Here is a 27585-nt window from a genome sequence, read left to right on the forward strand (position 1 = left end):
ATGTCACACCTAGAAAACGATGGGGGACTGCATCAAAGAACCACACCAGGTGGCACTCTTGTCAGCTGTTAGAGACTTGTTTGCTTGTGATAGTGTTAAAGGACATTATCTAGGTTGCAGTTGGTGGTTAAGTAAAAACATGTAGTAAAGCAGGCAGAGATGATGAAGGATGATGCAAATGGATGTTTTCCATTCCAGACTGGATTGTTGTGCAGATTTCACTATAATATTCAAAAGAAGCCTCAAGTATGGCTGGCTTGTTCTTATTCCTGTAACTTGACTCTTAACCCTGGAAGTATTGGCAAAGCTTTATAGAATCCTCATACATGAGCGCTGGCTTTTCAGTTTTTCCAGCATTCAACAGTTTTCATTTTCACAGTTTTATACTCCAGCAGACTCCAGCCAAGCCAAAACAGTTATTTTTCACCACTGAAGAAGCAGCAGCAAACGCTCTATGGTCCTGGTAGGTATGGCAATGGTTTGCCATTGTTATCATGATTGTGCATCTATGGTTAATTCCATCAAGACAGTAAAGCTAAATTAAAAACAAAGTTAAAAGGAGCCACTAATGGTTGTTCATTTGTTGGCTATGATTGTGAAATAAAGGCTCCTATATATATTTGACATTTATTACAGTTATTCACTGTACATTAAGTTTTACTTCAAGTTTTAGCATCTTTCTTACCTTTACTCCAGAGTCACTTAGCCAAGTCAGGCATTGTAGCTTTAAGGAAAACCGTCACTAGAACCCTGCAAAGGACTGGACTACGAGGTTGCAGACCAAGAAAAACTCCACTTCTGCAGGTGAGACACCTTCAAACCAGACTCAAGTATGCTAAGGTCAATCTAGAGAAAGATTATGCATAGTATAAAGTGTGTCCTTTGGCCAAAGAAATGCTGCTGATGTTTAGAGAAAGAAGGGCAAGCAACCCAAAGAACACCGTCCCCACAGTGAAACACAATGGTGGGAGTATTATGGTGTGGAGATGCTTTAGTCAGTCTGGAACTAGGAATCTCGTCAAGAAAGAAGAAATATGTGTGATGAACTGAAGACCAAGGTCCATGCCAGAAGACTGTCAAATCAGGAGGAACTTGAGAGAGTCACCAATGAAGAATGGACATGTTCATATGGGGGGGATTATTTACCCTCAGATCCTGAGCCCCCTGTTACTGTGCGTAAATACACAATGCTCTTGTTTTTCTACAGGCTGTGTGAGGCTGATGGAACTTATGAAGTCAATTTTGCATATTTTAAGAGTGATGCATTAATCCAACACACTAACACAGTCAAACTTTGCCATATTTGCTATATTTTGACGGATTCATGGTATTTATGGGTGTGACAGAGAGAAGTAAAAAAAAAAAAAGCAGACAACAACAACAAAGTACATGTAAATTGCTCTTTGTGCGCACTCCTGAGACATGCATACACGTTTGAATTCTGAATTAAAGTAGGCGAGAACTAAAGTAAACAGGCTAAAGTAACCTACGGGTATTATTAATGAAGGGCAGAAAGGGAGACAGCTGTAAACACTCAGCGTTTGGATTAGGTGAAGTGTTACAGGACAGAGCAAAGGTTTAGCACTGTGTTCACAGCTATCAACCTGTCACAATTACGCACTCTGATAACATTTCCCCCTCTCATTAAAAAGAAATGAACTCTCAAGCTTTGACGAATATCACAAACAAAGTAACATCTGCTTCTTTCAGCGTTAAATTGAGTGTTAGGCAGTGTGCAGCAAACCAGTAAATAAGGGTTGTGTGAGTCATTTAAATATTTTCCTCTCAAATTTCTGTGCCGTTAAAGGGAAACTCTTACAATTACACATACAATAAGGCCAACCACCAAAATACCTGCTGTGCCAGTAATAGTTATTTTTACAGTTCATGTGTATTTGTAAGATTTGCACTGTTTAAGATTTTCAGTCAAAAATCGTTCCATATTGAACATAAGTGAAGTCATACAGCTCAGTACAAAACACCACACTCGTGTAGTTTGCTTTCTTCTTCTAATATTCAGCAGTGAAATGTCTGTCAAAATGCTGTAATTAATGGAGCTCAAAAAGATCTACAGTATGTCTAGATTGATGTCTGAATCTAACTTTAAAAGACAGCATTGCAAAGAGGAACAGTTTGCGTACATGGCACAGTGCGTAAATGCGCATATGGATGAATTCTGCCTCCACATTAGCTGAAAAATGAGAGATGACGTTAACTCTGTGAAAAATGGCAAATTGAAAATTCTCCAGATAATAAGTGAGGGAGAGAAATCAAAATCAAAGAAACACAGGCAAGAGATGTAAGCAATGTGAAAGTGCAGACGCTTTATGCCCTTAAATCCAGCCTTACATTTGATCACTTTCGCTCAGTTATAGCTTAATAATGTAAACTTGACACTCTGGCGAGATTAATGCCTTATAAACAAATATGTCAAACGTGTAGGCGATTGGCAAATATCATTGCACTTATGTACATTATCATAGCATTATCTGATATACGTAACTGTGTGCGTCTTCAAAAAGCACACCACGATTAAAAATCCAGTAAATCTGCGTTTTTGCTGGACATCGCTGATGGTAAAACCTGAGAAGTTTAGTTGTGACCTGGAGACGAGAGATGAGCATCCACCGCGGCACCACGCGTCACGTGATCATCCTGTCTGCTGCTGGCCGAGTGAAGCGTGTTAGCAGGTAATAAAAACATATTTTCTTGCGATTTTCAACTCAGGTTTGTGTGTTTTCGGGTATTTTAATTACGTGCTTGTTGTCTTTTTTTGGTGACGCACCGGGTCGCTGGCTTTTCTGTTTCGTTTTCTCGAGGTTGTGAAGGATGTTTTTTTCGCAATTTTTCTGTTGTCTTGTTTCCCGGCGAGCAATGTCGGGATGGGATTGTGCTTCGCTACGAGGCCTTTGCTTTAGATTTCGTGTACCTTTGTTGTTAGCTTGGTTAGCGTCTAGTTTACATGTTTGCGGCACGTCTGGTTTAAAGGCAACTGTCATAACATGGCGGTGTGGACCTTTAAATGCCTATAAAGCTTAAAGAAGCCAGTTAGACCGCCGTTGGCTATCAACTTGGACCAGATTTAGATAGCATCGTTAGCTATCCGCGATCCCACTCCATCGTTTGCTCACTATCGACGCTACGGTCTCAGCGTTAGCAAGCTGGTAGCTAACTTCAGTTCTTGCTAGCGAGGACAAAGGGGACCATAACACCAAAGGCACAAAGTCGGTCAGTATTCAATCTAAAACGATGCTACGTGAATCTGATTTATTTTTCAAAGAGCGATATGGGATGTTAGCCGTTACCAAAGTGTCTCATTGTTAAACTCGAAATATAAGTAACAGCAGCGGGCTAATGTTAGCATTGGTTCAAAACAACCCTCCGCTTCCTTCGTTACTGGAATAATAACCTGTAGATAAATATAATTTAGACATTTGTAAACAGATATAAGTTAATGTGTATAAACACGGGGCTTCGTGGAACTTGTCTCTGATTTGATATTTCTGGTTACCAACATAAATATAGTAGGAATTGCGAAATACTGTTAGTGGATTATTGTTTTGTTATCGTTTGTGGCCATGACTGTCGATACCCGTAATTGCGATGTAGTAATATTTTTATCATATAGTTTTTTATTAAATATTTTTATTATATATACTTCCTATATTCCCAAAGTCAGAAATATATTTATTTTTTCTTGCTTTTTTAAAAGCTAAAATTCCTTTTGAAGCTTGGTCGTCCTTGTGCGTTAAGCTTTGTTCAGTCCAGTAGCCAATGGCAGCTTTGTATTTGCAAACGTCATTCAGGCACTTGCTATTGTTCTCTGACATAAAACAAAGTGGGAGAGTGGGAACATCTGTAGTCGTCCTTATGATGGACACTAGTGAAAATTCACTGGTAAACGTTGCAGTACAGAGTACTGAGAAGTCACATTGGCCGTATGCTTATGGGTAAATAAAGCCCTCCTTGTGGAAGTGATTCTGATACTGTTTACTATGTGCTTTTAAAAACATGTTAGCTGGTGCCAATGTAAAACAAGATCTATATTGCACAGGACTATAGAAGTATAGAGAAGAATTCAGTATTTCACTGCAGAAGTTTGGTGCTTGGAGTGTGTACAACAAATTTGCTTTAAACTGTCTAGAAAAGCAAGGGGTGTGGGGTCAGGGTGTGTAGTGTTTGTTCTGCCTCGCACACACAGAGTTCTGTGCTGTTTGTAAGAGGACACTGGGTTGCTTTCCCTCCTTGACCCAGATTTTCAGCAAAGCTGTTGCGTCACCAGGCCAACTGTGGGGCTTACAGCCTCCATAAGGGGAGTATTCATATTTGTCCAATAAGGCTTAGGTATACCCACAGCACATACTTTTGGCATTCGGACTTATTCAAGAAAAATAAAAACAAACACTGACGCTCTATTCTAGCAACACAGTAACTGCAGTGTTATTTTCCTTTCCGTTCACTCATCAACACATGTTGTGTTTTCCTTCTGCAGATTTTTCTATTTTGTACATACAGAGTTTTGTATATACTGTATATGATGAGCTCGCTGGGCGGCGACAAGGCCCGGAGCCCTCGGGAAAAAGCGCTGCCAGCTTCCGCTCACACATCACAACCACAGAAACAAATACAGGTGAGCCACTGCATACCTAAAACCACAGTTCTTTGAAATGCTGACATTTTAAGAGGAAAAAAAGCAAAAAAAACCAAACCCCAACACAACCATGACAAGCAATTTATCTGATGATCAGTACTGAAAAGTATTTTCTTTTGTTTTGATTGCAGCTTCACAATCATGCACTTTATATTGTGCCAATATAAAGTGATTTCAGACAATTCAAAACAAAACAAACATTTGAATTCATTCTCTTTATATTTCACATACTTTATTCCTCATTTTTCTCTTGGTAAAAGCTGTCCAATTGTTTCTGTGTTACAGGCTACTGCTGAGCAGATCCGGCTTGCTCAGATGATCTATGACAAGAATGATGCTGACTTTGAGGGCAAAGTTAACCAGGTTAGTGACCCTTAAGTAGTTGTCAGACTGTGTGGGGCTTATGTCAGACTCTTAGGGAGAATCAGGCTATGTTTTCATGTTCTTCCGTTAATCTACATTGTGCAATTTGTTTTTATCATTTGACATTACTAATCTTGTTTTCTAATGTTTTCTTTTTTAACCAAGCTGATGGAAGTGACGGGGAAAAACCAGGATGAGTGCATGGTTGCGCTCCATGATTGCAATGAGGATGTCAGCAGAGCCATCAACTTCCTCCTGGAGAGCAACACAGACATGGTAAATGACAACTTTAGGTGAAATAAACTGAATAAATGCAAAGTACACATATAGAGCCTTTAATCTGCTTTTGACTGTTCATAACAGCCTCTGTTTGATGGTTTTTGAGATGTATATTTTTTTTCTTTTATTGAGAAAAAGTTGCTGAAACTTTAAAACAAATGAAACATGAACATTTTGGTGTCATTTAATGGCATCATCAGGGTTTGCTAGCTGCTATCATTGTGTATACTCAGGCTGTATAGTGAAATGTTCAGTACTGTCACTTTCAAATTTTCATGTACTCTTAAAGTGGAGTGTGAGCCATTGCTCTGGATTTGAAGAGAACCTTATTGGTTAAAATAGAATTTAAGTAGTGTCATCTGAGCTCTGTCAGATATGCACATATCCACTAACATCAGTCTCTAAGCTGCGCTGTGTCCCTGTGAATACTTGTGTGACTTTTTTTTTTTAAAATCATGAACTGTTGTACAAAATTTTTCTTGGTCTTCTGTTCCGAGCGCAAGGTCAAACAGGCCACTAAATGCCTGGCAAGCACTTGGGTGTTGTGTCTGAACGTCTCAGCAGATTTGAAAAATACCAGCTGGCTCAGATGTTGAGGAAAGACTGTCAGGCTCGACTATCAGTATTGTTTTTGCTTTCATGGAAGCCCAAAAATAGCAAATAGCTGGTTTTCCATCTTACCTGGAAGTCTCTACTGTAATGCTATCATTGTTACGTAATCTGAAACCTGTACTGTTCACTATGTCATAAAGAAAGAGATGCTTCTGAAACATTTTTCTTATGCTGTAGGAGTAGTTTCACAATAAGGAAAATTGTTCTGGTATTTATTGTATTTATTTACACGTCACTGCATAGGGGTGGTCAAAAATCGTCAACATCGCAGCTTTCTTTTTCATGTTTTTCAGTGCCCTCTAATATCTGGCATGGCATGTCTTGGAGCAAAATACACAAGTTCATGTTGGGTTACCATTAGGCCTGTGGCATATCATATCATCTGCTATAATACGACAAAAGTGCCATATCACGGTACCAGTGATATGAGGACGCCGTGACTTAGGTTTCCCAGCATGGACAAGCAGACAAGCTCAAACATGTCTGACAGTGAGAGGCTTTTAGTAAGAAAGGGAACTACTTTGGTAACTTCCAACAAAGCACAATGCTCTGGCAAAATACTCAAGAAAAAAACTGTTCCTGCTAAAGGTGGGAACAACAAACTTGTTTCACCACTTGAAGCAAAAACATACCATTGAGTAGAATCAACCTAAGAAGGCATGTGTGACTCAAAAGTAAACAAACAGTTTAACCAGGCATAGCCGGAGCACTCGCTAACTGCACTCCATTTGACGGGAAGAACAAGAGGGGATTGCGATTACTAATTCAGTTAAGTGGTGGTGAAGGAGGGCTGTAAGCAGCTGATTAAAGAGCTGGTTAAAATACCTAAAACCTCAATTGAAAACACTACCTAGGAGTTACCTTTTAAATTGGGCAGTCTGCCATCAGTAGCTCATTGGAAAAGGATGTAAAATACCCTTCATTTTATTCACAATAATAATTGCTGCTGTCTGCAGCTGCAATCACAGATAAAATGTTATTCAGTATCTTTTGTTTTGTTTTTTTCCTTTTTCCTTTTAAATTAAAGCTGCTTTTGAATGCTTCAGTGCTGGTATCTTGTTTTACCCCACCATATCTCTTTGATATGGTACAGGTCTCCATCCCATCCCGGTGCCTCAGATCCTCCTCTTCTCTTCTTCTTCCTGTTCCTTCCTTTTGTCTTATTACTACCATGGGGGGCAGGGCTTTTAGTTGCTCTGCCTCTCAACTTTGGAATTCCTTACCCCCTGACCTCAGAAACATCACTTCTTTCCCCCGTTTTAAGTCCACCCTCAAAACTCACCTGTTCAAGATAGCCTACTCTGTATAACTTCTCCATGCTCTTAAACTTTGTTTTGTTATTGTGTTCATTTCCTGTTTTTATGCTTGTCTTATTTGCTCTTATTTGCTTGGGTGTTTTGAAATAAAATGTATTATTATTATTATGTTATTAATCCAGTACTGTTTATTTAAGGTGTCATTGTTTAATTAAAAAAATCCTTTTCTGTGTTCAGACCTCATGGGAAACAGTGGGAAAGAAGAAGCCCTTGGTGAAAGAAGGCCCATCAGAAAGCAAGGAGAACAAGGAGAACCGGGAGAAGAAGGGCGAAAGGGAGGCTAGCAAGGGTCGTGCCACTGGCAACCGCAAAGGCAAGGGGGCCAGTCGGAGCCGACAGGGTAAGGAACTTCAGTTTTTCAATTTTCAGTATTGTTTGTCCTACTGTTCATGTTAGTCACTTTTCTTTTTTGTTTCTACATACATAGCACGTCCAGAGGAGAACGGTGTTGAGGTGACACCAGTGGACAAAGGCTCGGATCGAGGTCGGAGGGTCAAAGGTGGAAGAGGTGAGCAGATGCACCAACACAGCACTGTCAATATAGCGAACACTTGAGGGTAAGTTGTTAACCTTTGTGTGACTATCACACAGGATCTGGAGTTCGAGGTCGAGGGAGAGCACCAACAGGAAGCAGGTTTTCAGCCCAGGGGATGGGGTATGCTCGAACATGCGCGCACGCACACACACACACACACACACACACACACACACAGTTTCATTCTTCTAAGAGTTTTAGGTGAAAATTAATACGTTTTCAATGAGAATGAAGATGTTTCATTTAGAAACTAACAGGATAAATGCATTCTGACAGAAATCTGAAGGCCAAGCAGCCAGGAGGGGGAAAAAAGCCTGTTGTTAAGGTTTTTTAAAACCCTGTAACTATGCACATTCTCATCTGGCAGTATTTTCTATTACTTCTATTACTAGAAAACCACTTTTTGTGTGTGTGTGTGTGTGTGTTTGTGTGTCTGTCTCAGTATTTGTCTCCTTAAATCTTCTCCAGGACTTTCAATCCTGCTGACTATACCTCAGAGGCTCGGACAGGGACCACACAAACAGAGGTTTGGGACACAACGACCAACAACAGCACAGATGGAACAGGTGAGCTCAGGAGAACACACATTCACATACAAACAGCTCATGGCTTATATATCCAGGTGTGTGCCCACAGAGCAGACAGGACCGTTATCCCTATCAGAGTTTGCATACTGCTTCTTGTACACCTGCTTATTCTGTCTGCACTTCTCACTTATTACTGGTTGTCCTCTAGTTGCCTGGAGGAATACTTTGGAAGACTGGGCAGCTGAGGATTGGAGTGAGGATGTTAGTGTGAGTTGACACAGTGTCACACATTACAGACTGGTAGTAGCAGGTATGTTTTGATGGTGTAACAATTGTGTGTCTGTCTTTGTGTCCTTCTGCAGCTCTCAGAGACCAAAGTGTTCACCTCCTCATGTGCACCTGCTGCTGAGAACCACATCACCCCTGGGCAAAGGTGCGTAACTTTATATTTTACACTTTTCTTGGGCGGGGGGGGGGGGTCAAGAATTTCCTGTTAAGAGATGTTATATTAAATTTTTGCTTCTTCTTCTTTTTTTGCTGTAATATATTTTCTAATTGGCTGAATGGACTCTGTCTGTTAGTCTGGACCTCGCTTCTCTGCTGCAGAAGCCTGTGGTTGGAGCAAGAGAACCACCTTCTTCTTCCTCTCAGAGTCTGGTCTTTACCAACTCCCATCATCACCAGCAGCAGCCCCACAGCCGCAGTGCCACCAGTAGCACAAGCTACGCACATGCTGCTCTGGTAAAAATACACTCTACACTCCTTCTCATGTCACATGGTCTTTGATCTGCCATGTGTTGTACAGAGATCCAGAAACAAAGATTGATGACTCTGTTTTCTCCTCTTCTGTGCCAGTCATCAGTGCTGGGAGCTGGTTTTGGGGACTTGGGCCAGGCTAAAAGGACTCAGGCCAGCCCTGGAGCTCAGATACTGGAACAGCTGAAGGGTCCTGGCTTGGGTCAGCTTTCCTCATCCCAGGCAACCCCTCCTGTCAGTAGCCAAGGAAGCAACACTTCTATTGGTCGACTGCCAGGCCTGGGAGCACCTGTACCTCCACCCTCCTCCTCTAGCTGGGACATGAAGACTTCAGAATCCAACACCACCTCACTGTCCTCACAGTACAGCCGTAGGTGTACAAATGGAAAAGTGGTGCTCACTTTTTTTTTCTTTTTTGTTTATTACATAAGCATTTATATTCACTTATTTCAAATCTGTTCCCGGCTCCTTCTGGTTGTTGTGAATCCGCAGGTGAGTTTGGTCTGCAGCCAGAGCCTTCTCTTGTGCTGAGTCAGCTGGTTCAGAGGCACACGGGCCCCTCCTTGCCTTTGGCGCGTCAGACGAGTCCACAATCGCAACAGCAAGCACCATCTGCTTCAGCCTCGCCTGCTCCCCAACACACCAGCACTCCAGCACAGGCAGGCCCGGTGATGGCTCCTGCTGGTGCTAAACTTCTTGCCCCGAATGCAGGGCTGGACCCTCAGGGCAACAGCACGACACAGCAGCAACGGGTACAGCTCAAAGGCCAGAAACGAAGGATACCTCCCACGTCAAAGGTAAACAGATAGCAATGGCCTTAAGCTCTCAGATAAATACTTAGTTACTCACGAACCTTATGGCCCGCATGGGGTTTTATTTTTATTCTTTTATCCTTAAGTGTGCTGTTATTATTAGAATTTTAATTTTGAGTCAAACCAAAGTCATCAGTTTTACACACTTTATATCCAGGTGCTAAAACTTGTTTCACTTTCTTTCTGAAAGATCCCATCCACTGCAGTAGAGATGCCAGGCTCAGCAGATGTTCCTGGACTGAACCTCCAGTTTGGAGCGCTAGACTTTGGCTCGGAATCGGCGTTGCCAGAATTTGGAGTCGTGGATAATTGCGTGAGTGCAGCATCGAGGGAGTCCGCGTCGGCCCCTGCCTCAGCACCACCTGCAACAGGACCGGGGGCACAGAGCCAGACGAGCCTGTACTCTAAACCGCTCAGGTACTGTGTCGCCTCTGATCACTTATTAAATCTTTCTAAAACAATGCAAGAGCGACGCATTTAACAAGATGTATCCCCAAAACACTGTGTATGTCAGATACTGTGTAAAAGATGGATTTAATCATAGATGACTCAGAATGGAAAATGGTACATAAAGTTTTAAACTGTCAACCTATCTGTACTTTTCATTTTGGTGCCTTGCAGTGAGTCACTGGGCAGCCCTCTCTCGGTGGCCCTGTCTTTGCCCCTCTCCTCATCAGAGCCAGTTTATCACTCCTCCACAGTGGCTTTGCCGAGTCTCACCTCCTCATCGTTAGGGACCGCAAGCTCAACCAACACTCCTTCCTCCTCTTCAACAACCTCAACCACCTCCGCCTCTGTACCTTCCTCATCTCCCTTCTCCACGGTGGGGGGGAGCTATGATGGGACCATGCCCCCTCACACAAGACTGGCATTTTCTCAGAACAAAGAGGCCACGGGGCCAGTGATGGTGAGTAAAAGGGACTAATGAGCAGTAGTTCACAAAATCTGTCCTCAAAGGTGGTAATCTTTGAATGGAGAGGGGGGATAAATTAATCTTTGACCATTTTCTATCTTTGAGGTCATTGGTCATCAACGCAACCAGACAGTATTACTTCCTGTTGTGAAAACAGTGTCACTCAGAAATTACAGGTCATGAGTCATTTGCTCAGTCTCATACTAACTTCCTGTCAAACATGATAAATTTGTTTAGGGTTGATTTCCACTGTCTTGCCAAATAATGTCAACTCTGAATTGAATTCAAGTTTTGTTGATACAGTGTGTTTGTAGATGCTGTAAACGTTCTTATCTGTTATCAGTGAATGAAAACACAGCTGCTCTATATTTTCTTACCACCAGAACGGTTTGAATGGTGTGAGGACTTCTGCTGCTCTGGACAGTGAGTTACTTTTGATTAATTGGTCAGTTGAATGCATATTTGTTGCTCTTTACAAATGTCAACATTCTTCATTTGGCTAAGCTCATTCAGGTTATTTACACGATTATGTACTCCCAATCTCAGCTTCATCAGCTTCTTCTACACCAAAACCAGAGTCACCGTCTATGAACATCAGCACCAACGGCGCCTCAGCTCCTTCCTCCCATTTACCGTCTACCATGCCTCCACACAGCTCCACCACGCTCTCCGGCCTGGCAGCGGACCTGCCCTCAGTCAGCCAACTCAACTCACTCAACAGGTGACACACTTACACACACAGTAACTTAGTATAGCTTTAATTTAGACATTTGTGTTCCCTACTCTGAAAGAGAATACATACTGTTTGGGTACCCGTTACCATCTGCCTGCTGTTTCTTCCAAATGGTTGAAAGATTTTTTTTTTTCTCAGTGTGTCATCTTTAAAAAAACAACAACAAAACAAACGAACAAAAAACCAACCTCTTGACTTGTAGTGCCTCCTTGTACACTTGCTAATGATCACACATTCCACTGTGCCTTCCCTCTGCAGTCATGTCAGCAGTCATTCCTCAGTTTCAGCTCTGGGCTCCAGCTCTCACACTGTAAGTACCTGTTTGTTCTCTGTGTGATTTCCTCTGCAGCTTAATAACATGGAATTATAACAGGCTGATGTGCCAAAGTCCTAATAAAAATAAAGCCAAAGTAGGCTTAAAAGCATAAATGTCTTGATTATTTGGGGAGGGGATCCTAGGTAAAGGACCCCCTGCCATCTGGGTGTCTCCAGTTTAATAACCAGTATAGGCAGCATGCCTTAAGAAATGAAATCTGCAGAATAAATCGAATAGAACTACTTCAATTCAAGCCACTTCTTTTGTTTCTTTGTCTACAGTACACCAGTGTTGACAGCAGCAATGTGAGCTCTCTGGCTCCCTCATCTGGCTCTTACACGTCATCCCAACCCACAGCCTCAGCACTCCACTCAGCCCACAACGGCAGCAACAGTAGCAGCAGCATCAGCCACCTGTCCAACATGCCCAGCATGGGCAGCAACATGAGCAGCACAGTTGGCGGTATTGCTGGTACGAGCGGACTTCACTCAGCTGCTACCGCCACCAGCAGTACAGTACTGGGACTTGGCTCCAATGGAGCTACTGCCACATCCAACCTCTCTGCTCCAAGGACTACACCCCTGCTCTCCTCCTCCACTGGTAATGCATTAAGGGCATTGTTTTCACCTATACCACTGGCTCCATGATACCACCTTTTTAAGTGGCTCTAATTGGAGCCCTTAGATGTACATTAAAGTAAATGTGTGTTATTGTATTGACAGGTAAAGCTCCTCCTAACCTGTCCCAGGGTGTGCCTCCTCTACTGCCCAACCAGTACATTATGGGCCCGGGGGGGCTGCTGCCTGCTTACCCAGTAAGTAGACCTTCTAAGATCCAGAGTCACTTTTGTGTGCTTGGGCTTTTGTATTTACACATGCAGTATTCTGCAGGATGTGTGACTGAGCCTTCTTGTTTTTTGTGCCTCACAGCAGATCTATGGCTATGAGGACCTGCATATGCTCCAGTCGAGACTGCCAATGGTGAGATGAATTGTTACGCTTGTGGGACAACTCTTTGTTTGTCATCTCTTTAGTGCTTGTTCAGATTTTTAGGTTGTCGTGGATCCTCTCCTGATCCTCTTCTCTTCCTTTAGCCCTCTTTGCAGGATTACTATGGAATAACATTCCCTGGCCCCGCAGCAACTCTTTCCGGCAGAGACGGGAGCCTTGCCAACAACCCTTACTCAGGTAAAGCACCTTAACTCTTGGCTGAAATCCTAAAATCCGGTGTTTATTCTCACTTGACTTCTCTCCTGTTTTTGCTAGGTGAAGTCACAAAGTTTGGCAGGAATGACTCCACCTCCCCAGCTCCCCCCACAAGCCTTGCGGCGCCGCAGCCTCCCCAGGCTCAGAGCCAAGGACAGAACCAGGCGCAGCCTCAGCCTCCTCAGGCCCAGCCTCAGCCCCAGGGCCAGCCACAGCACCACAGCAGTCAGCAGGCCTTTCTGCCGCCAGGCTACAGCTACACAGGCCTGCCTTACTACCCTGGAGTGCCCGGTGCCGTACCTAGTGCTGCTACCTTCCAATATGGCCCCACCATGTTTGTTCCTCCTGGAGGGCCAGGACCAGCTTCGGCCAAGCAGCACAGCATGGGCCTCGGCCTGGGAAACCCTTCGGCTAGCCCCTTCCAGCAGCAGACACAGCAGCAGCCCAGCGGCTATGGCCAGCACACCTTCAGCTCAGGTTCCTAAAAACCGATGCCAATGCCTGTCAGCACTGGCAAGTCGAGCAGGGTTGTTACTGTGATTTGTTTGACAAGATGAGACAAGATGTTTTCTTTTCCAGGGTACGAAGAGCTGACAGCAGGGCCGGCGGGAGTGGAATACAGTAAAGGGTACAACTCCTCTTCACAGGCACAAGCCAAATCTGCTGCTACTGGCCCCGGGAAAGGTACAAAGAAAAGACACTGTTGCTAATTTGAATTTTTAAAGTCCAAGTTTTAATTGTACTGTTTTTCTACCAGGGGTCTCAGTGACATCCAGTAACTCCGGTGTGCCAGACATCAGTGGAAGTGTTTACAATAAGACCCAGGTGACAAATGTCAGCTGCACACCCACCCTGTTGTGTTGCTGTGCTGTTTGTGCCTTTACTAATAAATTATCTCTTCTCTATCTGCAGTCTTTTGATAAGCAGGGTTTCCATGCAGGAACCCCTCCTCCCTTCACTCTGCCATCAGCGCTGGGGGGTCCAGGGCCTCTGAACCCTGGAGCAGCTCCTGGAGGCTATGCACCTGCCCCATTCCTCCACATCTTGCCTCACCAGCAACCACACTCACAGCTGCTGCACCACCATCTTGCTCAGGATGGACAGGTACAGATACTTCCCAGCAGTCTCCTGGGTTTCATCTTTGTCACTTCATACATGTTTATCTGTTTTGGGATGTTTACCTGTTTATTTATGTTTGATGTTCAGGGTGGTCCGAGCCAGCGCGGCCAGTCCAGTAGCCTGCAGCAGAAGAGCCAAGTCAACAAGTCGGGCTACGGCAGCTCCCCTTACTGGGCCAACTGAGAACGACTACACCTGTGATGTGTGCGTGCACCACACCAGTATATCTGACTGACAAGATCATAGAGGGACAAACGATTTACAACACAAGCTAAAACACACACACTACCACCACCCCCCTCCCCTTTGCTCTGTATATCCCCTTTTCAAATTTATGGCTGTTGTATGTAAAATATATTTATGTATGTATTTATACAGTATATATGTATTGGTAGGACATAAAATGTGGTTTTCTGCATTTTTTTTATTTTGAAGGACATTTTATTTCAAAATAATGGAAAGATGAGAATGCTAAATCATGGAGATGAAGATGGTGAATATACTTGAACACAAGCATCTTGTGATGTGGATTTTTTTTGTATGCATACATGAACTGAGAATGATGTACATAGATTATACCCATCATTTTCATGGCAAAAGCCTTTTTTTAATTTTAGAAGAAATATTTTTTTTGTAACTTTGGTCTCCCGCATCTGTGAATCCTTATATTGAGGGTGACTTGAGTTGATAGCTACTTTTCTTTTACCCCGTTTCCTTCCATTTGTCTCTCATTCCCTGACTCTTACTAGTTGGTTGGCTTGACCAGCCAGGCCTTGGATTTGATGTCATTTTAACATTGGTTTAATCCTTGTTGTCCAAATTAAAATTAATGAACAGTTTCTATCGATCTGGCATCAGTATTTGCTTACTACACTTGGAGGTTATGAATTCAGACTGATACTTGGAAAGTATGACAACAAAGGACTGTTGATGTGTAATCAAACAATGTTGCTCAGGGCTAACATTTAACAGGAAGTATGGGTATCGGCACAGTTTGAAGCAGTTCAGCAGAAACTAAGTATTTTTGTTCCTTGTTAAATAGATTACTGATCTTACAACACAGTGGCCACACTCTGTTTTGACTTTCAGCAACTTTGAAAGTCCACAACGGTTTTGCCACTGTCCAGACCTGCGCTTACAAAAGTGCACCCTGTATAAATACACACTGCAGTTGTTTCAGACCTAAAAATTTAATATGCTGAAGATCTATAGACAAGAGTACATCAGATTTTCTTCTTGCATTAAGTTATGATTAAGCTTCAGTTAGCCTCTGCACATAATTGCCAAAAACTAGCCTTTCAGAAAGTCTGTGCAGGCATGACTATTTTAGTTATGTCAACAGTCCACACAAAAATATGTGGACTAGCCTCGATGAGCAGTGGTGTATTGAAATGTGCCTGCCTCCTCTCCATACCGATGAGGACATTCAGTACAGTGACTTTTAAATGCCAACTTATATAATCAAGGTCATGTGTGCCAGGTGAACCGACTGGACGGGGTATGTTACAGTAGTACATGACTACTTTTTTTGGAAAGCTTCCCAATGATGGTTTTCAGGAAATATTACCTGTTAACAGTGATGCTGCTCCCCCCAAAAAATGTTTTTAACAAAAACAAAAAATCTTGAGGCAATTTATTTTCAGAAGTGCAGGTAAATTCTACCGACTCCAAGGCACAGTTATAAGCATTCATTAGCAAAATAACCTGCATTCATACAAAAATAAGAGACAGTACAACAAAGCTACTGATATACTAGACATACAGTTAACGCCCTTATGTAGGGGTTATCTGAATTAAAGCAAAAACTGTACACAAAAATAAGAATTTTATTGTCCACACATCCATTCTTTACTCTGCAGCATCTTTTTTCTTCTTTTTCTTTTTCTTTTCAGTCACGGGTGTTTCTGGGGTTTCCTCTGGCTGTGTGTCCATAGCATCAGTTTTTCGCTTCTTTTTCTTTGCAGGAGTCTCAGTTTCCTCAGCTCCATCCTCGGCATCTGGAGCTTCCTCCGACTCTGCTTTTCGTTTCTTTTTCTTCTTGGCTGAAGTCTCTTCTCCATTTTCTCCAGAGGGGGCCTCCTCTGCCTGTGCCTCCATCTCCTCAGCTGCTTGTTTCTTCTTTTTCTTCTTCTTAAGAGTGTTGTCCTCTTCTCCATTCTCCACCTTCAGACAATAAATAAATAAATAAATTTAAATATCAGAAACACTCTTTTCAATGCTTGGAAGCCTGAAAGCCCAATGGCTGTGATACAGCTTTAATGTACGACTCTCTTCAGTGATCAAGCCCATTGATTAGGACCAGCCAATGGTTCGGAGTCTTCTTATATGGCATGCCGTACACTGAGAAGAGACCATGTTTGGGTCCCATCTCAAATCATAACATGCCAAGGCCACAGAAAAACAACACTTACCTCTGCGTCACCGTTAGCGTCTCCATTTTCTCCAAGTTCTTGTAACTTCTTTTCACGCTTCTTACGTTTCTTTTCCTTCTTCTCTAGTTTGCGTTTGATCTCAGCTGCAACATCAGTAGCCTAAGATGAGGAGAGAGAGAAAAAAAAAAAACAAACCCCCCCACGACAAATTCAGTTAAATCAGGGTAAAACAATGAGATTTTCCCCAGAGGTCCAGGGGCTGCATCAGGCTCATTAAATCAGCTTTTACCCTCACTGAGATGTCAGGGAAAGATGTCTCATCACTTACAGCATACAGAGATTGAAAGAATCAAAGATACTTTTGAAATGTCTTACAGGAACTTGATTCTCCATTTGTTAGGCCTTTGACAAGACATTTAAAAATCAATAATAAAAATCTCAAGCTAACCTCTTTGAGAGCCTCTTTCATGACATCCACATTTTTCCGTGGTACATCGCCGGTCTCATAGAAAGACAGCCGCTCTTCTACCTGTTCACGCAGCTTGTCACCAAACACGCTTGTGGGCAACTCTGTAAGAGAGCGAGAAAACTTCAGCTTAATCAACAAGCAGCGGATTATACTTGACTAATCAGCGTCCCTAAAAGACACGTGGCTCTGCTCAGGAGAAAGCTTCTCAACACCAACCCTAAGGCTGAATACTGTTGACGAAAAATATGAGCATCACTGCAATGATGCCACATGTATGTAAGCCGATGCAGGCGTGTGGTGGGTCACTCACCTGAGAAGCAGTCGATACGTGAGGCGATCGTGCACTTGTTTGCCAAATATCTGGAGATGCGGCCTTTGTTTTTGGCAGCGGCACGGCCGATGAAAGTAGAGTGGAAAATGAGGCCGTACTTGGGGGTGTTTCCACGCGTTTTCAGGGCTCTGTGAAAATACAGCTGCTTTCATAATCAGGATGAACGGCAGGTGTGAAATGTTACCTTTTCACAGTCTATTGGTCAAAGTCTATACACAGCAGTTAACCGGACTTGAAATACGCAGGTTTAACATGCAGTTTATCAGGAAGGACAACTACCAGTGACATGAGGTTCAGCCACATCCAAATGGCAGTACACACATTAACATATAGAACTAATATGCCAGCAACTTAACAGCTCCCTCTTGTGGACAACATTAAAATATGCACATTGGAAGGCACTTAAAAGAACACGTTTCATACGACTTAACTTTGCAGCTACGTGGACGCTATCGCTAGAATTTAGTTTTAGACACTGTTGATGGTAACTTCAAACATTCTGTACTGTTAGCCAAATTTCTACCTCTGTGCTGTGAGTGGGTGCTCAGACTGTGGGTGTGCATTTGGGCGAGCAGGATCACTCCAGAGGAGACTGGGTCTTCTCCAGTCACCCAGCTCTGCTCCAGCCCAGCCCTGCCATCACTGCAGCCACTTTTTTCCCCAGCAGGGAGGGGGTGCCCCAGTACCTGAACAGGGCCTTCTCTGCTCCCAAGATCTGAACCGTGGATGCTGGATACTTGGCGAGGTTGGTCAGACTGCCGGCGTGGGAGATCAGACGTGCTCCAACCTGGAGATAAGACAATCTGTTATGGCCCCCTTAAGCAAAAAAAAATAAATCACAATTTTGACACTGGATGCACAACACAGTATGAGGACCATCAGCACCGAATACATTTTTCATCACACTGGCTCAGTGGATTGACAGATTTTGGTATAACATCATTGGTCCGTGTGTCGGGGTTAAAAATAAAACTTCGACTCACCACTTCTCCAATCAAGGCTGCCAGGTTTGGAGCCACTTGGCTCATCTTAGACCGCAGATACTCCTGCAGCTCCAGCCGGTAGGCAGCCAGAGACACGACACGACTCGAAAACCTCTCGATGTTAATCAGGTCAATGGGAGATATATCCATACCTGAAGACCAAACAACCAGAGGATGATCAGCATTATATTTTTAGCAGGTGCTGCATTTGTGACATTTAAACCAGTACATGGCATGAAACGTGAGATTGTTTCTCCCGACAGGATCCGCAGTGAGGATGCATGCCTTCACTACAGGTTTATGAGAGAACTACTCTACCCCCCTGTGTTAGACACCAAGGACACTTGTAGTCCAGAGTGGGCAAAAAAGGGGCACAATGTGGAGTATGTGGATGAGCCAGAGTCAAGCTGGCATAAATTAACTTTGGATATGGATGAAATTAACTTTGACCCAAGCGGGATGTGTATTTGTGAAATTATGCAGCACATACTCTGAATGTGTGGTGTACTCACCCATAGAGGAGCGTGATGCATCCAGGATGGCCTGAGCCTTGGCACTGTCCATCACCACCTCCTCTAAACTTTCTAGGTTCTCCTCTGACAACTCCTTCCTGTTTCCAATGAGCTGAGCCAGGCGGCAGTACATCGAGTTGTCGGACACAATTTTGATGAGCTCCGGAAAGTGGTAGCCATACCATTCACTGTAGATAAACAAGAGGGTGTTAAAACTTTGAGTGCAGGATTTTTGGACTAAACATTTAAATGCTGAACTACCCATTAAGATGGCACAAAGTTCAAGACTGCTGGAAAAATATCCCTTTCAAAATTACAGCTTCTCCTTCTCTTTAGATATCCAATTCTATTCACAGAGTCCTGTATCGGTAGGAAAAGCCTGGAGCTTTTAAGACTTGAATGCTAAAACTGACAATAACTGATGCCTAAATGTTCTAGATGATCTTGCACTCTGACAGTTTGCACCAGGATATTTCACACCAAAATGAATGCATGCGCCACAACACCCCAAACAGCTACAAGATGCTGAGCTAGTAAATATACACGATGTTCCACCCAACAGTGTTGCCTCACCAGATAACAGCTGGCAGAACAGAAGTGTTGGGAGTAACTGATGTACCTCCTGTTTCTATACAGTCAGCACTCTGAGGTGTGCTGTCTGTGGTAAGCATTAGGAGGACGCCCCAAAATGTGCGATACCCCGAACTACAAAAAGCCTGATGCAAATCTGTCAACAGAAAAGCCACAAAACTAGAGGTTGACATTAAAAAGAGTGAAAGATTAACAGCATGAAAGTTTAACATGTTCCCTAAACTGTTTAATTTTATGCAAAAACCAGTTAACCAGTCCTTTTACTGTGTGATGAAAATTTCCTACCGAACACGCATGGAGAAGGTGTTGATGTCTTTGTCCAGCTGATCCAACAGAGCAATGGACTGGATGATCATGTTATCTACCCTGTTGACATTAAACTTGACTTTAGCTCTGGAGTAGCTGTGGCCAAGACCCAACTGTGCCTTGGAGGCAGCCAGGGCAGTCAGACCTTTCACCAGAGAGTGGAAGTGCAGACGCAAACCTGACGGGACAGGACGGATTGAGAAGGTTTGCTGAGTGTTAAGAAGAACACCAACAGAAAAGTGCAGGTCCAACGGCTGTTCAGATTTTCAGTATGAACCTTCACGAGTTTCAGGATCACAAGCTCACATCACAACAGTCCACATTATTTTATAAACAGTATCGTTTTGCATATTTCGAAATAACTCTCAGGTAAAAATTCTCACCTCGCGTGATCTCAGCCACCACCCCTCCAGTTTGGATTGAACTGCTAAGTTCTTCTTGTAACGCTGCTCCAATCTTGCCATCAGAAACCCCCAACACTGATTTTTTCTTCCCAGACTGGGGCAGATTGGTCTCTAGGAACAGCTTCAGGTCAGCATGAACTACACCTGCAAGGGATGGAAGAGTTATATCTGTAGACATGTGGTTGAGATGGAAAGCCATCTATAAACTGCAACATGGACTATTGTGATATTATTATATTAAAGCCCGATAATTTGCCATCTCAGAACAAATTGGATATATAATTAAAGTAGTCTCATTAACAATTATTACAGATAAAAGAACAAATCAAAATCTGTCCATGTCTTTCCTCAGGTGTTCAGGGTTGATATGAAACTGTCAGCACAATAACTCAGTGGATTGACAGATTATAAAAACATCATTACAGCTGAGAACTTTTCCACACAAGATTTTTAAAGAGAAAAATGATAATCATACATACCTTCAGAGATGGCGTTCATGTTCTCCAGGGCAGCCTGGGCCGACTTAAAGGGGAAGAAGGCGGCTAAGCTCACCATGCTATTAAACTTTCCGAGGCTCAGCACGCTCGCCTCCACCTGACACAAAAGCACAATTATCAGTGCTCTGCTGAAAGAGCACACAAAACAGATAGTACACAGGAGTTAGGGAAGGGGACGCACCTGGGGCAGCAGCATGCCGATCTCCTCCACTTCTTTGACGGCGAATAGCGCATAGCCCGCCGCGTGCTCGAACAACACGTGCAGCAACACCTGGGGAAGGTGATCGTGCACAATCGAGTTAGACGACAGATGTCAACAGGTAACACTTGCAGCCAGCAAAAACAGGAAGGTGTTTCTAAAACTACGTTCAGATCAAGTGTTTATTAGTCCCCACGTGCTGACCAGCGAGACACAAGCTAACTTCACTTTCGACTAATTCCTAAGCTAAGATTGCAATTTTAGGCATAAATGTGCAGTAGCTTTTTCAAAAGTGTTTTTCTACTTCAGGTTTAGTTACCATTGCTTTGTCGTAACTTTCACACGTAACCACGTTGCAGTCTCGATGAACCCACGTGTCGACCTAGGCCCGCGAATAACGTGCTTGCTAAGAGCTAGCTTGTGCTAACACGGCCCCTAGAAAAGTACAATACCTGCTACAGCACTGTCAATATAACAGTGCTTCTGGTACGACTGCGACTAACACAGCTGGACACATCATTAGTCACTTTAAGTCTTTAAAGTAAGATATTTTTCCAGCTAATGTCAGCACTAGCGGAACTGCTCCCCAAATGTCGGAGGGCCTTTAGCTCGACAGAAATGAACTAAATCTAACTAGACATTTGTACTCTTAAAACCCAACTAACTGCAAAGAAACTTAAAGTGCATAGTTTAATGAACAATTTGCAGTCATGCCAAAATATCCAACCCCGCTCAGCTTACCATGATTGGAAAATCTCCGCGGCAGCACGCAGTTCGTGTCTGCTATGCTGCTTCACCTCAGCAAAAAGACTGCGTCCAAGCGTTTCAGCAAACTGCAGCGCCGCCCCAAATCCCGCGGTAGCAGCTTTGACATCGCGAGACCCGACCGAGAAAGCTTCAATTTGCTTCCTTTCCCCAATTTCCTATGCTGAAGAAAAAAAATATTAAAATATAAGGTTCTAAATATCTATTACGGAAGCGTAGAGCTGCCACCCAGGCCAAAGAAAAATACAAGTGTATCACGTACGTTATAACGTGAAAAGTTTATTGTTCTAACAAGATACTTTTCCTGTTTGTACAATATACATTGTACGAACGTGATAATTATGTATATTGTAATAACGTGATATTATGTTGTTCAAACGTGAAAAGTATATTGTACAAACATGATAGTATATTGTACCTGGGTCGTGCCTGGGTGGCAGCTCTACGCTTCCGTAATCTATAGCCAGGGACTGTAGTTTAAAAAATACAGACTACCACATCGGCAGACTACCACAATTGATTCCAAATCTTACAATTAATATGCGATTTTGAAGTCCAGTTCAGTTTTAATTAAAGGCGCTTAACAAAAGCATTACATTAGCTGTTTAGGAGTTACAGCAATTTTTTATACAGTGTCCCCCCGGGTTAAAAACTAACTGTACAAAGTAGCATCATTTTAAATAAGATTTATTTATTTTTAATTGAAGGAAAATCCTATCCTGAAGTCTGTAAACCATAAATATCACCAAATTCTTTTTTCTTCCTTGAGATGCTCTGTTATGCTGGCACTCTTGCCACTTTGGTTGCTGCTTGTGTGTGGGTCTTTCTGGATTCAGATTTGTGTTTAATTACTTAAAAATGCTATATTAGGTTGGGATCAGATAAATAGGCAATTGAAGAATATCCCATTTCATTGCCATGGCTCACCAGTTGCTTTTGCATTATCCCTTGGGTCATTATATATTTGCACTGTGAAGTGTTGACTAATCAGTTTTGCAGTATTTGGCTGAATATGAACAGAATACCACCCTGTGCACTTCAGAATTACGTCTTTAATAATCATTAGGTATTTCTCTCCATATTTTTCTCTTCTTGTCATTGTGGTATAATTAGTCAACATTTACAACACTTACTCAACTTTGCAGGTTCTTTATATGTTTAATGGCATTGTTCTTGAGTGTACCTAGTGGTTTGCACCTTATTTTTATCCATGAACAGCTCTCTTGATCGTAGACTTGTTACAATGACATGGTTACCAAATCTAACCAAGTCAAGTGTTTTTGTGAATGTTTTTTTTAACTCCTTCAGTTGCATCAACATTTCTTTGGACCTCTCATTGAGATTAACTGTCAAAAGCACTTGAATTAACGCCAAATGTTTCCAGCTGCTTTATTTGTCATGAAACAAGGGAGCAGAAAATTGCTTGTTAGGGACCTGTCCAGTTACCTTTGATCCTTTGAAAATGGGGGACTTTAGATATCAATGACTGTAATTCCTAAAAAGTTAATGCAATGCACCCCCTGAATTTGCTGGTCCCCCCACAGTGTCCCCCCACCTCAATTCTGGGAGAGTGAGTCTTAAGCTGCTTCTGCTCAGCTCTGCTGAGAATCATTAGTTATGGTTGGAATCAATCAATCAATCAATCAATCAATCAAGAGTCCAAGAGTAAAAACATGGCATTGGAAGTGAGATTTTCCCCCTTTAAAGGGAAAATCCCAAATTCAGTACCCAGTGAGTGATGTCTTGAAACATTTGCTGTGGTTTTTGATTCTGTACGCCAAAGTTTAAAATGTAGATTTGAAAATATACAGCATGGTTTATTTTAAACTGTTTATACATATTCTTTACTAGTATTATAATATAAAGGTTATACAATTTCCATAATTTATCCCAAAGACTCTAAATCTCGAAATGTTACTTTAAAATACATACTCTAGGTGTTAGAAAAATGTAAGAGTCATAGTGTGTGTCATAGTGCTGGTGTTATATAAAGTGCTAGAGAAGGCATACAGAGCTTCATCTATGCATTTAAAATGTAATAAACCACATAGAACAATAGCAATGCCTGTAATAAACACTCTTGCTGAGTATTCTGACAACAAAATAAAAATAAATTGCAGTAACATTTCGCCATCGTGCAGGAAATAAGTCATGAGGTTTCCAAGGCACAGATGCATGTGGTTCTGTATGTGCACAAACACAAATTAGTAGCAGGTCATAAATGTCAGAATGTGTTAGATAATTACTTGGAGCCAAGGATATATGACTGACTTCTTTGAATAGACTGTCGAAATTGTTTCTATATTTAACTCAGTGCCTCAAACGAAAGTCACATAAAAATTGAGATTTACTTCTCAGTTTGCAGTTTGTCTTTTGTAGGATGTGTTATATACATACATGAGTTAATTCTACTTCCTGAAATGAGTAAAAATAAATGATTAAATGACTACTTAGATATTTTAAAAACTCTGCACAGTATACATTCATCTTATAATTTATACATACCAGTGAAGATTAGGTGAGCATACTAACCTAATAAAAAAAAATGAGGCAACCGTTCCTGAGCAATATTTGTGTTTCCAGGACTATGCTTGAAGGAGCTTGTTGAGGAGCGGATGTGAGGGAGGACAGTGAAAAGCTTAGGGATCAGGAGAGGGCTTGATATAAAGGCTGACAGCGACAAGCTGACACTCAGACCACTGGAGCTCTGCTCATTTTAAAGCACACTTCCTCAAGCAACTAACCAACGCTGACACAGCACGTGAGTAACTCCTGGCTTCTTGTGCTCCTGTCTCTCTCTGCCTCTAGGTCTTTCTCGTTTGTCTTTCTCTTTGATGTTCTGTTTTCATCTACTCACATTTGTGCACAGACCTGTCTTGCTGGTTGTAAATATGACTCCAACCTCTTATCTATCTCTTATCTATCTTGCTCCTGGAGGAGTTTGTTGTTCTACCCCCCCCCCCAGTCTTCTCCCTCCCTATCTCTAATGTATTTCCCAAATTCTGTATTACATAAGCATGAGATTCCTTGTGTTTCTTTGTCCGCTCTTGGTTACGTGCTGCATGTCATGTCAGATGTCGACCACAGCAAAATAGAGCCCCTTGGCCACCTTCAGACTGTATTGTGTGTGAACTTTCTGCTCTGTATATACCAATGTGTATGTTTCTAAGGGACAGAGAAAATTGAGCATGCGTGGAGCAGTTGCTGGTTGTGTGGTGCTGGTGTGCCTGATGGCGCTGCTGGTTCAGAGGACGGAGGGACACATCACGTTCTTTAGCCCAAAAGAGTTGATGCTGATGAAGGTAAGCAGCATGTGTGCACAGCTAGGGCTAAATTAGAGCTGAAAGAATTGGTCAATCCAGACCACAAAATCAGTCATGATTTTCAGTCATGAATCAGCTGTTTAGCTCATTGGTGTATGATCCCAAACTTTTCTGAAGGTTAGGATTAGTTCCTTTTACATACTGGTAAACTGATTACTACTGTTCCTGAAAAACCAAAAGGCTCTGTGAAATAACTGAAAATATTGTGGAATATTGCCTACAGACTTTTTAATGTAGCAAATAAAGAATTGGCCTATTAAGTTTTTGTTGTTGTTTTTTTCCCTAGCAAATAACACAGTAAGTACAGTCTATTTATGTAATGAGCTTGCAAAGAAAAGCGTCTGGACTTCTTTAAGTTACTTGAAGACGTTTCACCTCTCATCCGAGAAGCTTCTTCAGTTCTAAGGTCAAATGGTGGAGAGTCCCAGATATAAACCTAGTGGGAGTGACCCCCCACAGAGGGATAAAAGGACCCCCTGATGATCCTCTAATCGCCTGAGCCAAGGTGTGAACCCACACCCAGTTTCACACCTTGGCTCAGGCGATGACCTGGATGACTGAGAACCTTCACAGACATATTTATGTAATGCTTTTTAGTGACAAGAGTCACAAAGGATGAACAACATTTAAAAGTTAAAATTAAAATCAATGGAGAAGCATATTAAAACAGAATAAAAATAGATAAAAGCATAAATAACTAAAGAATGTCAACAAAAGGCCTCACTAAACAGAAAAGGTTTTACCTGTTTTTAAAGGACTCCACAGAGTTGGATAAACAGAGCTGGAGTGGTAAACTCTTCAAGAGCTTTAGTGCCACAGGCTGAAAGGCTGTGTCTCTTCCTAGTCTTTAGTCTAGTATGGGGACCAACTGGTAGAGCTTGTGAGTGAAAACAGCAAGCAGAAGGGTGTTTAACAAGAAGTTGCATGTAAGTGTGGGAATTTTAAAACAAATTCTCGACTCAACTGGAAGCCAACATAAAGAGAATAAAATTCGGGTAATGCAAATTCGCTTGCAGATGTGAAAGCGATGATTTATCTAACCCGGTAAATAAGGTGTTACAATAATCTAGGTGTGGTGACACAAATGCATGAACAATTTTCTCTAGTTCAAAGGTGTGGACCATACTTTGCGATTTAGAAATGCTCCTTAAGTGAAAGTAACAGGAATGTGAGATAGATTTTATGTGTGACTCAAAGTCTGAGGAGTCGAATGTTACACCATGATAACGAACACTGGTCTACGCAGATGAGCGAAAGGAAGCAATCACTTGACTGATTCTTGAATGTATTTCAAGAAGAGCCATAATCATGGCCTCAGTCTTGTTAGTTTAAAACAAGGCAATTACCGAAGCCACTGACTAATCTGTGATGAACAGTCAGCTACAGTGGACATCTGAATATCATTAGCATAGAAATGATACAAATTCCAGAAAAAAATTGAATCAAAGATCGATGCATGCTAAAGGAAGGATGGAAAAGGAAAATAATCATGGATCCAGAATTGCACCTTGTGGAATCTCACACGGTAGAGAAACAGTCCAAGTGGAGAATTTGCTCACTCACTGAGCTTATGTATAGTTTATGGCATCACTTTACTGCATTTTGACTGTCATTTTTCACTCTTTTCTAGAATTTTTCAGTTTTGTAGTTCTTGACCCTCAGGAAAGATATAAAACAAAATTTAGATTGAAATGAACTGCGATTTGTTTCACAAGATGAATAAAGGTTATTTTAAACTGTGACTTAAAGACAGAAGACAAAGCTTCTTAAGAAATTAAAAAAAGCAGCTTGTCTCATTTTGTTCATCTATGCGTGCATGTGTCCGTGCTGCAGGAGCGAGAAGGGAGAAAGGACATGGAGCCTCGATCAGAGGATGGCCAGTTTGAAGAAGTCACCGTCCAACAGGTTCCTCAGACAGAACGTGGTGGAAATCCTGTGAGTGCTTGCGCACACAGACAAACAAATTGCCTTCACAACTAGTGTAATATTTTCAATCCAGTCACAGTTAAAACACTTTTTTAATTCAACATAAGGCATTATTTTTATGTTTTATTTAACCTTTATTTATATGGGTAGTCCAATTGAGACTCAGTGTCTCATTTATAAGCGAGACCTGTTTCAGACATTAACACTTATGTGTGCATATTCTGCCCAGGAGAAGACCGTGGAGATTTCTGTCCGTCTTTCACCAAAACAGCTGGATCACGTGACTCCAGTGCTCGAAGAGATCATCCATGAAATAACCCAGGGGCGTCAGAAAGGTATTTGATTGGTGCAAGATAATTGGTGATAAGTCACATTTTTGAAAAAGCCACAATATGATCTTATCTAAAGAACCTTAATACATGCATGCAAATCTTTGTTAATCATAATGTTCTCTCACTGTCTGTCTCTGCAGCAAAGTAACAAGGCTGATAGCATGAGGGAATGAACGCTGTATAAATTCTTCGAAAAGCACAGAATGATTGTGTCTTACTGAATTAATCAATAAAGGGAAGTGATTGTGTCACTCATTCTAGTTTGCGCTGTAATTTCTGTGAAAGCATTTTGGCTTGTTGGCCACAGGGTGTCAGCCTCTTTCCCAGGAGAAACTGATTTCTCTCAGACCTCAAGGAAATTCATAACCCTTTATAGCATGATGGTTACACAGACGTAATGCATATTCTGAAAAATCATTCAAGCTATTTAGCAATGAT

At 42.1% G+C, this 27585-nt stretch overlaps 3 protein-coding genes and 3 non-coding genes across 9 annotated transcripts; 2 read left to right on the forward strand and 4 right to left on the reverse strand.

Annotated features, from left to right (window-relative positions):
* Positions 1-2606: 2606 nt before the first annotated feature.
* Positions 2607-14976, forward strand: ubap2a (ubiquitin associated protein 2a). 2 transcript variants are annotated; one of them, XM_085456123.1, is made up of 27 exons: positions 2607-2690; positions 4493-4630; positions 4937-5014; positions 5180-5290; positions 7399-7561; positions 7649-7729; positions 7813-7876; positions 8225-8322; positions 8492-8550; positions 8646-8716; positions 8865-9024; positions 9139-9409; positions 9532-9836; positions 10042-10268; positions 10473-10758; positions 11148-11187; positions 11311-11485; positions 11756-11807; positions 12095-12413; positions 12536-12627; positions 12743-12793; positions 12907-13000; positions 13079-13495; positions 13598-13702; positions 13776-13843; positions 13931-14122; positions 14225-14976. In XM_085456123.1, the coding sequence occupies exons 2-27, from the start codon at positions 4535-4537 to the stop codon at positions 14318-14320; spliced, it is 3771 nt and encodes a 1256-aa protein (XP_085312249.1). In that variant the 5' UTR covers positions 2607-2690; positions 4493-4534; the 3' UTR covers positions 14321-14976. The 2 variants fall into 2 exon arrangements, with proteins under 2 accessions (XP_085312249.1, XP_085312250.1); XM_085456124.1 differs by lacking the exon at positions 2607-2690 and adding an exon at positions 2856-3228.
* A 779-nt stretch (positions 14977-15755) lies between these two features.
* nop56 (NOP56 ribonucleoprotein homolog) lies at positions 15756-21624 on the reverse strand. The gene is made up of 12 exons (XM_085456125.1): positions 21543-21624; positions 20784-20873; positions 20585-20699; positions 20085-20249; positions 19681-19879; positions 18805-18992; positions 18293-18444; positions 17996-18096; positions 17289-17437; positions 16958-17079; positions 16549-16668; positions 15756-16300 (listed from the first exon to the last, which is right to left on the reverse strand). Exons 1-12 carry the CDS (start codon positions 21543-21545, stop codon positions 15986-15988), a joined length of 1719 nt encoding a protein of 572 aa, XP_085312251.1. The 5' UTR covers positions 21546-21624; the 3' UTR covers positions 15756-15985.
* LOC146709146 (small nucleolar RNA SNORD57) lies at positions 16771-16838 on the reverse strand. Its single transcript, XR_014920676.1, has one exon. It is a non-coding gene; the product is annotated as a small nucleolar RNA SNORD57 (small nucleolar RNA).
* Positions 18538-18656, reverse strand: LOC146709147 (small nucleolar RNA SNORA26). Its single transcript, XR_014920678.1, has one exon. It is a non-coding gene; the product is annotated as a small nucleolar RNA SNORA26 (small nucleolar RNA).
* LOC146709148 (small nucleolar RNA SNORA51) lies at positions 19349-19484 on the reverse strand. Its single transcript, XR_014920677.1, has one exon. It is a non-coding gene; the product is annotated as a small nucleolar RNA SNORA51 (small nucleolar RNA).
* Positions 20862-27393, forward strand: mlnl (motilin-like). 3 transcript variants are annotated; one of them, XM_085456130.1, is made up of 6 exons: positions 20862-20922; positions 24150-24327; positions 24737-24868; positions 26723-26824; positions 27045-27150; positions 27288-27393. In XM_085456130.1, exons 3-6 carry the CDS (start codon positions 24755-24757, stop codon positions 27293-27295), a joined length of 330 nt encoding a protein of 109 aa, XP_085312256.1. In that variant the 5' UTR covers positions 20862-20922; positions 24150-24327; positions 24737-24754; the 3' UTR covers positions 27296-27393. The 3 variants fall into 3 exon arrangements, with proteins under 3 accessions (XP_085312256.1, XP_085312258.1, XP_085312257.1); XM_085456132.1 differs by having other exon boundaries at positions 24743-24868; XM_085456131.1 differs by lacking the exon at positions 20862-20922 and adding an exon at positions 23237-23297.
* Positions 27394-27585: the final 192 nt, after the last annotated feature.

The sequence above is a fragment of the Copadichromis virginalis genome, linkage group LG5 (genome assembly GCF_057382275.1).
Source record: "Copadichromis virginalis isolate Kocher_CV1m ecotype Utaka linkage group LG5, C_Virginalis_male_GT1.1, whole genome shotgun sequence".
Taxonomy (NCBI): Eukaryota; Metazoa; Chordata; class Actinopteri; order Cichliformes; family Cichlidae; genus Copadichromis; species Copadichromis virginalis.

Coding starts and splice junctions, on each gene's coding strand:
- mlnl (XM_085456130.1), top strand. CDS start 24,755: ATGCGTGGAGCAGTTGCTGGTTGTGTGGTGCTGGTGTGCCTGATGGCG. Junction 24,869..26,722: donor AAGAGTTGATGCTGATGAAG/GTAAGCAGCATG, acceptor TCCGTGCTGCAG/GAGCGAGAAGGGAGAAAGGA. Junction 26,825..27,044: donor CAGAACGTGGTGGAAATCCT/GTGAGTGCTTGC, acceptor TATTCTGCCCAG/GAGAAGACCGTGGAGATTTC.
- ubap2a (XM_085456123.1), top strand. CDS start 4,535: ATGATGAGCTCGCTGGGCGGCGACAAGGCCCGGAGCCCTCGGGAAAAA. Junction 12,794..12,906: donor TCCAGTCGAGACTGCCAATG/GTGAGATGAATT, acceptor CTCTTCCTTTAG/CCCTCTTTGCAGGATTACTA. Junction 13,703..13,775: donor TGCTACTGGCCCCGGGAAAG/GTACAAAGAAAA, acceptor TTTTTCTACCAG/GGGTCTCAGTGACATCCAGT.
- nop56 (XM_085456125.1), bottom strand. Junction 18,445..18,804: donor TGCATCACGCTCCTCTATGG/GTGAGTACACCA, acceptor TTTGGTCTTCAG/GTATGGATATATCTCCCATT. Junction 16,301..16,548: donor ACGCTAACGGTGACGCAGAG/GTAAGTGTTGTT, acceptor TATTGTCTGAAG/GTGGAGAATGGAGAAGAGGA.